The sequence below is a fragment of the Laetiporus sulphureus genome (genome assembly GCF_001632365.1).
Source record: "Laetiporus sulphureus 93-53 unplaced genomic scaffold LAESUscaffold_90, whole genome shotgun sequence".
NCBI classification, from domain to species: Eukaryota; Fungi; Basidiomycota; class Agaricomycetes; order Polyporales; family Laetiporaceae; genus Laetiporus; species Laetiporus sulphureus.
In genome coordinates, this window is record NW_024468599.1 from 44,756 (window position 1) to 58,156 (window position 13,401).

Consider the following 13,401-nt stretch of genomic DNA (forward strand, 5'->3'; position numbering starts at 1 on the left):
AACATCGCCGAGCGCTCAGCGCTCAGGCCTCCAGAGCTCCATGCTTTGAGCGTGCGCACGGACGAGTTTGACTTATCTCACGGAATTGAACGCACGCCATTTCAGACAGGCGGTCCAGCATGTCGCGAGTGGCCATGGCCAAGTGGCGGTGAGAGTCAGGAGTGATCGATCGCGACCGATCGCGATTGTCACACTAGATCATGGCTTTGAATATTGCTACTGTATGTCGTCAGATCTTCCGCTTCTGATGAGGATACGCAGCTGTCGCAACCGATGGTCATGAGGGTCGGCAGCAGACCGGTCACACGTCACGAGCTCACGTCTTTTTTGACGGACATTGCGAGAATGAGGAGATGTATAGATGGAACGTGTGCCCAGCCTGTTTGCACTGACTTTGTGTGTAATACATGATGTTGTAACTACAGTCCCGCCTAAGCTCCCGAATTGATAGGTTCTAGTCCAGATCTAAAAGCTTGTTGGTCAGATGGGACAGGCCAAAAAAAAATGATTTGTAAGGAAAGAGGGTTCAGCAACTCAATGCATTCAACAAGCAACCATGCCCATCTCCATTTTTGTACACTAGGAGACTTTGGTGTAGGCAGAAGACATTCTGTCCGCCCATCGAATAGGAATTTCATCCGAAACAGCAAGAAATCACGTGTTGCATGCGGAACATCACTCACCACAAAGTAGATGCCTTCATAGATTTACCTGAAGATGAATTTCACTGATGATGAAGAACAGTCAGGTTCACGCACTTATAGGAAGAGAAGGAAGAGAATGGTCAGCCAAGGCTGAAACTAGATTGATATGGCTCCAGTTCCACATCGTGTTTTCGGCATAGAAATTGGTATGAAAGAATCATCACCCTAAGTACACTGAGAACAATGCTCACCTCAATGCAAGCCCACTAGACCTGGCAGAAGTAACAGAGAAACGAGATGCAGAACCGATGCCGACGAGACTCAACGAGAAGAAACTTTTTGGCACTTAGGGCAACAGCAAACACCGGATATCTGCCTTGGGGCCCTCAGCCACTGCACTTCTCAATCATTGACATGTCATCCAAAATCCAATCGAAGATGCCAAAATGCTTATGTAACTCTGAAATTGGGTACTTCACTGTGAGGGTGGTAATTTGAAAGCTATGCTATGAGCAAGTCAGTCTTATGCTGTGAATAGCTACATGGTACATGTGCCTCACATGACATATATAGAATCCGAGTCATTGCTCATGTTCATCGTGCTTTTATGTATTGTCTATGATTTTATCAAATGTTTGGGAGCCTAGGAGCGTGAGTTGCATCATTGTCGCAGTTGCATTGCAGGGCCAATGATAGTGCCTGTCACGAATCACTCAGGAATATCCTCTGAACACAATTTAATGTGTCGGCACCAACATGATTCTGACTAGACATGAATTACCTCTAACATCCAGAACCAACTTGAATAGGTCGAGCGTGATATGTCAACAAGTAGGTGGTGGCAGGATAATGGCTTTCACAAGCCAACTACAAGCAGGCCTGAAGTCCCATGTCAGATGATCATTGACCTGAATTGCTAGCCAGTCTGTATGCACTCTGGTTAAGGAGTGGACCTCAGGTGAGGTCATCGGAAGTATGATAGAACTGGGAATCTACTCCCAGTTAGCCCTAGTATATATACAAGCAGGGTAGGACCCTGATATACCATCTATCCTACTTACTATTATAATTACATCGAGTACTAGGATCCCTGATATCGGGGGTGGACCCACAGATCGAGGACAGATGGGAATCTTATCTTTAGTACTCAATGGCGAGGTGCTGCACCAGATACCTTTTAATGGTGCTGCTACATTGTGTTGACCTAACCACAGGTATGACCTGAATATAACTGCATGCATCTATTGGACCATGCCTTGCGGCATGAGTACCCTTAACTGAGGAATCCCAAGATATCTCAATCTGGGGTTCCGACCAATCAATACTTATCCCCTTCTGTTGGTGAAACACCTGACAGTGTTCCGGCTACTAACTTGATATTGGCCAAGACTAATACAGGTGTGGAGTTACCCCACACTTCTTGGCTTCTATCTTATCTAGTTAATCTGGATCCAAGACTTTTGGCTTAGTCTGGCAACTTCGTTACTCAGTTGGTCCAGACTTGAGTCATTGATCGGACCATAGTTCCGATCTGTGGATTTGAGCTGCATGTGATGTGCACTTTAGACATTCTGGACTCATGACATAGTAGGTGTATGTGATGTGTATGCTGAGTGATGCATGTGAATGATCCAGATGTTCTGTCTTTTAATATAGCTCTGGAATGGCCCAGACTTAATGGTGCAACCCTATTGAGGATCCTATTCAGGGATCAGGTTGTCACATATGCAAAGTCTATTGAGGAGCCGTTCCATCATATCTTCGGGGTATTGATAGTATTGATACGCACTGAGATATTCTGCGATCGAAAAATGCCAGAAACTGCGTCTGACTATCACACAATCAGATAGCGAGTCGCCGTGACCCAGAAAGACAAACACTGAGCCAGAACAGTCCAGAGTGGGCAAAAAGACTTTACTGACAGCCTGGGAACATGGAACTGTGTGAAGGGTCAGAAGGTGAAACATGAGGTGCAGAAATGATGAGCGAGCCACGAGGAAGTGTAGCCGATTATGAGGTGCAGTGCCAGAAGCAGAACATGACCAGTTAGGCAACTCAGAAACAAGCAAGTGCACTAACTGAACAGAAGACAAGGTAGCAGACCGACAAATCCTGGCAGGGCCAGACTTCATTTCCCCAACTGTATGGTATGAAGAGGAGCAGGAGCGAGCTTTGTGAGATGTTTCGGCGACTCAGCTAGCTCATTTTCAACCCACTATATAATTCACATTGTACATAGAAAAAACAAGAAGTTTTCCAGGGAGTTTCCCCACCAAGCAGCGCTCAGCTCAGGTCTCATCTACGCTAAGGCATCGTGCTCGACTACGTCTACATCTATTGTGATCACATTCTACATCTCTGGGATTCTCGACACTGAGAGAGGCAGCACTCTCACCAGTGGCCTCTAGCTCGACTCAGGTTTCAGCCAGATAAGTCATGTTATTGTGTTCTTGTATCTCACGCTATCACATTTTGCTCACACGCCACCAGTCATGAGTCTCAAACCAGGATTCTGTCCCCATTGGATCTTGTAGCCTCGCTAGCGCCCATGAGTTCATTGTCAGTGCTCGTTCCCATTCAGAGACATCCAGAGGTTCATTGTCGATGCTCGTTTCAGTCAGAAGTGCTCAGGGCTTCGTCGTCGGTGCTTATTCCAGCTCGAGGACAGTTAGAGATTGCTCGTTGGTGCTTGACCAGCACTTTTCAGATATAGAAGGTCCTCGTGCCTCAGCTCAGACCTTCAGCCACCACAGTTCATGAGTACGGAAGTTGCCAATCGCATTCTACACCCACACACCCCCGCATTCCAGCTTTTGACTGTTTTCCAGTCAGAGGCATCCATACAGTCGAGTCCGACACTCACCGATTCAGAACCTTTGACAATCTGACTCTGTTTCAAGCATCACAGCTGAATGACTCACCGCCGCCCGTCGCTGCATTATCATCTGAAGTTTCCTGTTACCATAGCCCAAAGGGACTGCAAACAGACAGAGCCCCAGTTCACCTTCCACCAGTAGGGGTTTGGTTAGGAGCACTGCTCACAGCCAGGAGCGCTGCTCATGGCCAGGACGCGGTTGAGCATATCATTTCTGGAGCCCACCGCGAGGGGTGGAGAGGATTCAAAGTTTCACAGCACCGAGTCATCAGCCTTACAATCAGAGATCGAAGAAGGAGTTTGGTATCCCCTTGAAACAGAGTCAGGATTACCACAATAGGTGAAACATCAGATGAAGAAGTCTTCTCATCATTCAATCAAAGACTCAGGCGACTACACGAGTTTCAGAGGGCCAGATTCGAGTGAGCAAAAGAAGGCCGACCACACTTAGCCAATTTTCGACCATCTCCATATTCGAAACACATTCCTCAGCTTCGCAATCAACATCACCAGCTTCTAGAACCCCCAGTCCACTTAGTTTGCTTACTCCACTATTGCACCATCTGTCCAAGTCTTCTACAGTAGAAGCACAGTCGAAACACATCTCCGAGGCTTTGTCGCAAGAAGTTCTGCTTAGGACCCTTCTAGACAAGCTAGAAGCAGCCTTCACAGCTGAACAGGCATCGAATTCCATCCAAAACTCCACTTAAACACTTAATCTACCGACCACCACAGCTACAGTCACTATGAGCACCATAATCACTAATCAGATGCCATTTCGTGGTGATTGATCGGCACCCACGTTCGATCCCGATCAGCCAAGAACACTCTTTCACTTCTTCAATGACCTAGAAATCCTATTTACATGTTGCCAAGTAAACACTGAAGCCGAGAAGAAGCTTTGGATGAAACACTATCTTAATATAGACGTTGTCGACCTCGTTGAGTCACTTCCAGAATATACTGATCGAGCGAAAACATATGTCAATCTGCGACAAGCCATCCAGGTGCTGTATGCAGATGCAGATACAGAGCAAAAGTGGGAAGTGCGAGACATGGACCTCTTAGTTGGAGAGCGAGCCCAACTGGAGATTCAGATGATCACAGAACTATCATCGAGAGTTCCTAGCCATCACCTCATTTCTCATAGGCAAGACTCGCATTTTGCAGTCAGAACACAATCATGCATTCATTCGAGGTTTCCCACCGGAGTTATGAAGTCAGATTTCGCAGCGCCTGCAGTTGAAGCAGCCAGACCATTACCCAGATGATCCCTACTCAGTAAACGATGTCTATGAGGCAGCAAAGTTTGTGTTGCATGGCACTAGTGCAGGGCTGACCACTGTAAAGCTGACTACAACTACTTCGACTAGCAGCGCATCAGTGATAAAGAGCAAGGATATCTTGTTGCTTATTGAAAGCTTGGTCAAGTCAGTTCAAATGCTCACAGAAGCTGTGACTGGAGGAATTGCGAAGCATGGGAGTCAAGCTGCAACTGTGAGCAGACCACTAGTCACAAACGGAAATCTGAGCAGATTTTGCCACTATTGTGGAGAAGCCGGAGGCATGATCAGAACATGCAAGCACGTCAAGGAGGACATTAAGAGCAGCAAGTGCATGTGCAATGCAGCTGGAAAAGTTGTCCTTCCAAATGGCACCTTCATCCCTTGCACAATTCCAGGCATCACAATTTGCAATCAGATTTATGGGTGGCACAGATGGAACCTGACTCCAGTCACGGCATCAGTTTCAGTGGCGAATCTATTTGAGGTCTCAGAAGACAAAGCCAGCTCATTCTCACTAGACGCAGAGGATAGAATCGAAGCATTGGAGCAGGAGTTGTTCAATCTGAAGTGATTGCGACCAGTCTTTGATGGAGTTTATATGCCACTGAGGTGACTGGCAGGATTAGCCGCAAAGCCAGCGCAATCTGAGAAGGCACCTGAACAGCAGTTGCAACCTCAGGTGGAGCCAGAGAAGGCCACTGAGAGCATGCTGAGTATGTCAGTTCCAGCAGTTGCAGATTCAGTGCCAGAGCATCCTTTCCAATCAGCTCGAGATGTGTTGTATGTCCCACCCAACACTCGCAATTTCGATCAAGCCCCAAAGCCAGGAGCATGAAATGCAGCCTATCACAATGCACCACCAGTCTACCAGCCGAAGCTTGCGACTACAGTTTTCGAGCAATCGATGAAGTCATGGGGAGTTGCTGTCGATATCATCAGATGTGCGCAACAAGTATCGCAAAGCATGCACACCAAAATGAGTAGTACCTCCAAGTGTGACTGGAATGGTGATGATCTTCAAAAATGCAGAAGACAGCAGTTCCACGATCGGACAGGAGAAAGAGCTCACCTGTTGAGGGGAGCCTTTAGCAGCGACAGGCTCAGTGTCACAGCACGCCGATGACAAAGATAGACAACCAAATGTAGAGTCCCCTTGAGGGCCTCCTGGCTAAGAGCCTACAGTGACGAGCTGTGGCGATATGACGTGCCCACTGACGAGGCCTAGTAGCTGATTGCAGAGCAAGACTTACTGGTGAGGCTAGAGGTGCTATCACACAAGTGAGGATGCGATGAAATGTATAGCACACTGAGAGTGTCTGGTAAGACCCCTCTGTGATGGTAGTGGAGGACGAAGGAGAATAAGACTGAGGTCTCCTCCTCGTCGTGCTGGTCCTTATATACATGATTGCTATGCTACTGTACAGTACTATCTAAGCGAGTCACATGCTATTCTACTGGTCAGTGCTACAATCGTACGACATGTCTCAATTATCCTGATTGGCTGCCTAATAATAACCCACAGAGACGGAGCTCCTCTTGAGCACGTAATATGGCGTCATGGCGATTGCAACATATGACACCATGCCGAGGGGCTCGGTGTCACGTGACAATGCCGAGAGAGATCCAAGGTCATGTGACTAGATGCCTCGTTATCTTATCTTGTTAGGTCATGTGACTTCTTGTGCGACGAGCAATGATGAAAAATGATATGCTCCTTAATACCGTTTGTTCCTATAATGACTTTGTCAGGTAAAACTGTGACACTCAGTCATTTCTGATCTGTATAATGCCTACCTGAAGCACATTCACAATGAAGAAGAGCCAGAACAGTTGACAGTCGCAAAAGACTCGCATGCGTTGTGATTGATAGATGCACTTATCGACAACAAGGAATGAGTACAGGTGATCCTAGATTCAGGATGCCAGATTGTCGCAATGTCCGAAGATGTCTGCCTCTCGCTGGGGCTTATTTACGATCCAACAATAAAGCTCAACATGCAGTCTGCAAACAGAGAAGTTGACCAGTTGCTCGAACTGGTTCGCAATGTACTGTTCCAAGTCGGAGATATTGTCCTCTACTTGTAGGTCCATGTCATTCATGCAGCCACATACGATATTCTTCTAGGATGACCATTCGATGTGCTCACCAAGAGCGTGGTGCACAATTTCATTGACGAGAATCAGACAGTTACAATTGTATGTCCCAACACAGGAAGAGTCACAATGATACCCACTATACCAAGAGGACCACCACGAGTCAGGGCACAGCACTTGTGATCGAAGGATCCAGGTTTTCACTAATGGAAGATATGAGTACCGAAAGCAGCGGGATGACATTAATCATTGATGTAAGCAGCACAAATACCCTGATTATATCAGCCTATTCCCCAGTATCCCATCTCCATTCAGTCAAGCTATTCGCGAGCCTCAGGACAGGTCCTCGACGTGGTGTCATCATTATACACAGTCACTTCAGATTTTCGATCAACTTCCTGAAGCTCAACTTTGTGTCTACTACAGATGGTTATAGGCCAAAGTTGCAGTCAAGAGTCAAGCTTGAGAGCAGGCTATGCTGCGACCAAGAAAAAGTATAAGCCAGTTGTGCTCAAAACTAGACCAGTGATCGCATCAGTTTCCGAGCAATTCTGAATCATTTGCAGAATCATCGGGGACCCTTTGCGACACCTACCTGAGCTTTCCGAGTGGCCAGGGCCTTTCTTTCCAACCAGTCACTATATGAAAGAAAGAATGGAGGCCTTGAATATCATACACCAGCCAGGATTCTTGTGGCCAGAAGAGCGAGCCCTTATGCATGCATTCATGTGTTTGCATAACCAAGCTTTTGCTTGGAGTGATTCCGAGTGAGGATGGTTCAAATCGGAATACTTCCCACTGATAGATTTCTCAGTCATTTCACATCAGCCATGGGTTCAGCAGAACATTTCAATTCCACCAGGCATTTACAAGGAAGTCTGTGTGATTATCAAGAAGAAGTTGGATGCCAAAGTTTACAAGCCTTCAAACTCATCATACCGATCGCAATGGTTCTGCATCATAAAGAAGGACAGAAAGTCTCTACGACTCATGCACAGTCTTGAACTGTTGAATGCAGTTATGATTCAGCACACAGGAGTTATGCTGACTCTGGAGCACCTAGTGGAGCAGTTCGGCAGTCGTTCCTGTGGAGCCATGCTCGATCTATATGTTGGATATGATGAGAGACTCATAGCAGAGACATCACGTGACCTTACCACGTTCCAGATGCCATTTGGAGCTTTGCAACTTGTCACCCTTCCGATGGGGTTGACCAACTCAGTGCCGATCTTCCACAATGATGTCACATACATTTTCAATCAGAAATTCCTGCATTCATGGTGCCATATGTCGACAACGTCCCAGTTAAAGGTCCAGTGACTAGCTATCTCAAATCAGATGATAGCTTCGAGATGATCACAGGCAACGATGGTATCTGACAATTCATTTGGGAACATTTCCAAAATCTCAATCACATTGCGCAGTGAATGGAGTATGCTGGAGGTACCTTCTCAGGAACGAAGTTGATGCTTTGCACGGAAGAGATCACAATAGTCAGACACAGGTGCACCCTGATTGCACAGTTGCCAGATGAATCTCGAGTCTGGACAGTCAGAAATTAGGGCCCATGCAAGGAATTATCAGAAGTTCGTGCATTTTTAGGCACAATCAGAGTCACAAGGATCTTCATTAAAGACTTCGCAAAGCGAGCGCACTCGCTTGTGCAGCTCACTCAGAAAGGAGTTCCATTTGAATTTGGCGAGACACAGCTCAAAGCAATGGAAGACCTAAAGCAGGCATTATTGGAGTCACCAGCTTTGTGAATGATCAATTATGACTCGTTAGCACCAGTTATCCTTGCAGTGGACACTTCTCTGATCACAGTTGGATTTCAGTTGTGCCAAGGTGCAACTGACAGATCGAAAAAGCAGTTTTTCAGTCATTTCAGGTCTATCACACTCAACTATCACGAAAAGAGGTTTTCACAACCAAAGCTCGAGCTCTACAGCCTATATTGTGCCTTGCGAGCACTCAAGATCTATTTGATCAGCATTCATAACCTAATAGTCAAAGTGGATGCCAAGTACATCAAGGGCATATTGCAGAACCCAGACATCGCTCTGAGTGCAAGCATCAACTGTTGAATCATCACCATCCTCATGTATCATTTCTGACTAGTCCACATACCAGGAGTTATGCATGGCCCAGACGGATTATCGCACTGACTGAGACAGCCCGGCGATCCGCCACCAGAACCAATCGAGGATACAAACTTCGATGATTGAGTAGATTACATGAATGGATTTATGCACCAGGTACTTCCCCGAGTGCAGATCTTGAGTAATCCACCATCAACTGAGGATGGTCGATTTTTCAGAATAGGGGAGGAGCTAGCCATGCAATCAGTTTTTGTGCTGCTGACTCAAAGTAACGATGATCAGAAACCGTGCAAGATACTCAGGACCTGAAGTCAGTCAGCTACAAGGATGTTCCATGATCTGCACATGCCAGATGGAATGATCATCTCATCGCATTAATCACTGACTGGCTGGAAACGTTGCAGCGACCAGAAAATTACTTGGATAAAGAATACGATCAGATGCTCAAGTATGCGGTTCACTTCTTCAAACAAGACAGACATCTCTGGAGGAAGGATGGACAAGGATCGCACAAGTTAGTCATATTATCAGAAAACTGACTACGAGTCCTCGCTGGAGCACATGATAAGCTAGGACACCGAGGCATTGTTCTGACTTGGTCATTGATTCGCGAACAATTTTGGTGGCCTGATGTCACGGTTGACATTGCTTGGTTCATCAAGACATGCATAATATGTCAAAAGTGACAGATTCACCAGATTCTCATATCACCGATGATTGCAATGCCAGCGCCAATATTTGCAAAGATATATATTGACACGATGCATATGCCACCCTCAAACGGATTTAAGTACATCGTGCAGGGTCGGTGTTCGCTCACCCACTATCCTGAATTCTGTATGCTGTGAGCAGAATCTGTGAAGGCCCTCAGTAATTGGATTTTTGAAGATATACTCTGTCACTGAGAAGCGCTATCAGAAATTATAACTGACAACCACGCACCATTCGTAAAAGCAGCAGCCTATCTGGAGAAGAAATATCACGTCAAGCACATCCAGATAAGTGGCTACAATTTATGTGTGAACAGAATAGTTGAGCGACCACATTTTGACATTTGGCAAGGTCTATTTAAGGCTGCTGACAGAGAGGAGTGCAAATGGAGTCAAGTCGCACATTCAGTTTTCTGGTCAGAAAGAGTCACAGTTAGAAGATGCATGGGTTGTTCGCCCTACTTCACCATCATGGGCACTCATCCTGTCTTACTGCTGGACATAGTCAAGGCAACATATATGATTCCAGCACCAGTCGGGATGGTGACAATGACCGACCTGATCGCGAGTCGAGCAGAAGCACTACAAAAGCGCTGAGAACAAGTCATGAGGATCCACAACGCAGTCTACGAGGCCAGGAGAAAAGCAGTGAGGCGATTCAAGCGAGTCCACAAGAATGTGATCAAGGATTTCGATTTCAAGCATGGAGACCTAGTCTTGGTTCAGCATATGCAGATTGAGAAAGCACTCAATCGAAAAATGTGACTGCGATATATAGGACCATATATTGTGTTGTTTCACAATTGGGGAGGAGCCTACATGCTCTGTGAGTTAGATGGAGCTGTACTGGACTGACCGATCACAGCATTCAGGGTGGTACCATTCACAGCAAGGAAGAAATGTTGGATGCATTGGAAGCCAGATTGAAGGAGATGCATCAGTCGGACAACCAAGGAGAAGAGGAACTGGATAAAGAACAAAAAGATGAGGAGTCAGGGGATGAAGACAAAGGACTGAAAGACCAGTACGACGCAAACGAGTCAGAATAGACAAGTATAGGGATTCAAACTAATAATTCAATCGTATATAGGCAAGGACTCAGCTAGGGACTCAAGAGACTCAAGAACTCGAACAAGACAACACTATTTTGTGACATCTCACTTAATATTTCATTCAGAAAAGCTTGCGCAAGGTTTTCGGCACCCAGGTTTATTCAAGCAAACTAACTAGTACATTGCCCTATGTGCACAGAGGGAGAGATCACGATAGAGATATGAAGAACCATGCAGACAGCCCGCTTTGAGTCACCCCAGCACATACCCATCGTGCACCAATGGCATCATGGCTTGTGAGCCCTCAGGCCTGATTCTTCTTGTGAAGCTGCTGCAACAGCTCGATCATCCACTCAAGTTGTGTACTGGTTTCGAAAGGCTCAATGGTGGCTGGCGAAGAGCTAAACAGCTCTGACTTCATGGTCACAGCTTTGAAAGAGCCCTTTGCATGAGCCTTGCCTTTTGACGAGTGCAGCTTGAGAACCTTAGTAGATGGAACGACAATGGTGCTAGCATGGGCATGTTGCGTCATGATGTTATCTGGGTCGGAGTCGTTAAAGTGAGGACACTTGAGAGGCCTGTTGAATTGGCCTAGTGAAGTCATTAGCAAGGAAGTAATGATGTCGAAAGGGACGTACCACATGGCGGCAGAGGAATCACCAACTTATGACGAGAAGGCCCAGCAGTGCCCTTCTCTTGCTTGACGGTAACAACCTCAGGTGTGCCTTCAGCGTCGGACTTGGCATTGGGCTCAGGCGTGTCAGGCAAGGTATGGACCGGCCCTGGAGGGAGGTCAGTTAGCCAGGAACAAAACTGAAAGAGGGGAGGCCTATGAAGGTGTGGGGCCAGGGCAATCACAGTTTCATATTCGTCAATTGGTGTGTCCAGTGGGAGCTCGAGCTTCATGGCATAATCGCTGCTGGCAGTGTTCGCATTGTGCATATGCTCATCATAGTCACCCTGGTGACTGGAAGCCTTCAAAATCACCTTAGCATCTGGCATCTTGGGCAGTGGCCAGTCCTTCTGATGGTACAGCTTTTTTGGTGAAAGCCATCCATCGGCATCATCAATGTTAGGGACTGTATCACTCATCCACCACTTGCAGGCCATGTGGTCATGATGACACTTGCAGCATTGAGGACGGAACTCACTTAATGTGCAAGTGCGAGACACCTTGTCGGAAAGAAGGCAGTAGCGACACTGGGAAGAGGAATTGGCAATGGAAAAGTGTGGGCCAGGCAAGCACTTACCAAACAAGCAATAGACAGCTTCTGCCAAGCCAGGAGATACTCTGGAGGAAGGGAGCGATCACAAAAGGTGTGCACAGGCATGCGCACATACTGGTCCTCCAAGTTCGTAGTCATTTTGGAAGCCTTGGTGGACTTGCGACCACGACCCTTGCCCTTCTTCGAATGCACTGGTGAGAGGTTTAGAAGGTTTCTGCTCATGAACTCGACCTCATCACTATCGCTGTCATCCTCGTCATTGCTGGAGACCTCAATAACCTCAGAGCCTTGTGCGGAAGGTGATTCAGTGACCACAGTAGCAAGTGAAGGATCAACTTTCATAGCCACAGCACCAGAGTCAGAAGGAGGGTTGATAGCAACTGGGTCTGTTGCACAGGCCTGGAACTCAAACTTTGGGACAGGAATACCAATAGCAGCAGGAGCTATGACAGGTGCAGCTACTACAGAAGAAGAGGCCAGAGCAACAGAGAGAAAAGCATCATCAGTGCTGGTGAAAGCAGTCAGAGAGTCAGAGGCCATGACCTCCCCAGTATCAGAAGGCATGTGAGCAGAAGCCTCAGTCACCGGAGGGGGGTTCAGATCCTAGGAGAGTCGAAGGATCATGTTAGCAAAAGATAATGGATCACAGTCTGGTGCATGCACCTTGCTCGCTGAAAGGCAGCAGCCCGCTTGGGCAAGATCAACTCCTCGCACCACAAAAGCCATGATGGCTGTACAAAGGCATCAAGATGTGCTTGGGCCTTGTGGCAAAACTGGGTGTAGCGTGTTTGTGACACCACGTCCGAGAAGGTGCAAAGATCATGCTAGAAAGGAAGAGAGTTATCCGGTTGCGAGTACAACAGCGCAGTCACTCACCAGGGCAGAAAGGAACTCACATATGAGAAACTCGAAGTCCATGACCAGGTCGAGGGGCTCTGCCTCATGCAACACCTCCCAAGCAGAATAAACGATACCCATGATGGCATCCTTTGGGTCCACTGCCTATGTGTCAAGGACAGAAGTTAGCAATGCAAAAAGCCAAAGGTAGGAAGACAGGTGCACCTTGTGAGGAGAGGTGACCAGAGTTGCAGGATGCTGAGAAGATGAAGGCATAGTGGGGTGACCCATCATCGAGCTGAAAGAATGAGGTAGAGGGAGAGGGGAGTTAGGTGCCATCAGACACTGAAGACAATTTTGAACTAGCCATGCTCGGACATGCAAACACATCATTAAAACCTCATGGTATCATCCTCTATCATGTGGTAGAGCCAGTTGGCTTTCTCAGGGAGCCAGTTCAAGTGACTCAGATGGAACTTCTTATGTGGGACCGAAATCAAGCCAACTCCGATTGAGGCTACCAAAACAATGGATCTACAGCATGAAGTCAGAGATGAACACAGTCAGACTACTGTACA

At 47.0% G+C, this 13,401-nt stretch overlaps 2 protein-coding genes across 2 annotated transcripts; one reads left to right on the forward strand and one right to left on the reverse strand.

Moving 5' to 3' along the window:
- Positions 1-6,740: 6,740 nt before the first annotated feature.
- Positions 6,741-10,757, forward strand: LAESUDRAFT_764855 (uncharacterized protein; the record flags this gene model as incomplete). The annotated part of the gene is made up of 2 exons (XM_040913520.1): positions 6,741-6,886; positions 10,574-10,757. The coding sequence occupies 2 exons, from the start codon at positions 6,741-6,743 to the stop codon at positions 10,755-10,757; spliced, it is 330 nt and encodes a 109-aa protein (XP_040757905.1).
- A 307-nt stretch (positions 10,758-11,064) lies between these two features.
- Positions 11,065-13,099, reverse strand: LAESUDRAFT_764856 (uncharacterized protein; the record flags this gene model as incomplete). The annotated part of the gene is made up of 7 exons (XM_040913521.1): positions 11,065-11,351; positions 11,399-11,542; positions 12,011-12,051; positions 12,102-12,589; positions 12,650-12,717; positions 12,883-12,988; positions 13,049-13,099. The coding sequence occupies 7 exons, from the start codon at positions 13,097-13,099 to the stop codon at positions 11,065-11,067; spliced, it is 1,185 nt and encodes a 394-aa protein (XP_040757906.1).
- Between the last annotated feature and the right edge of the window lie 302 nt (positions 13,100-13,401).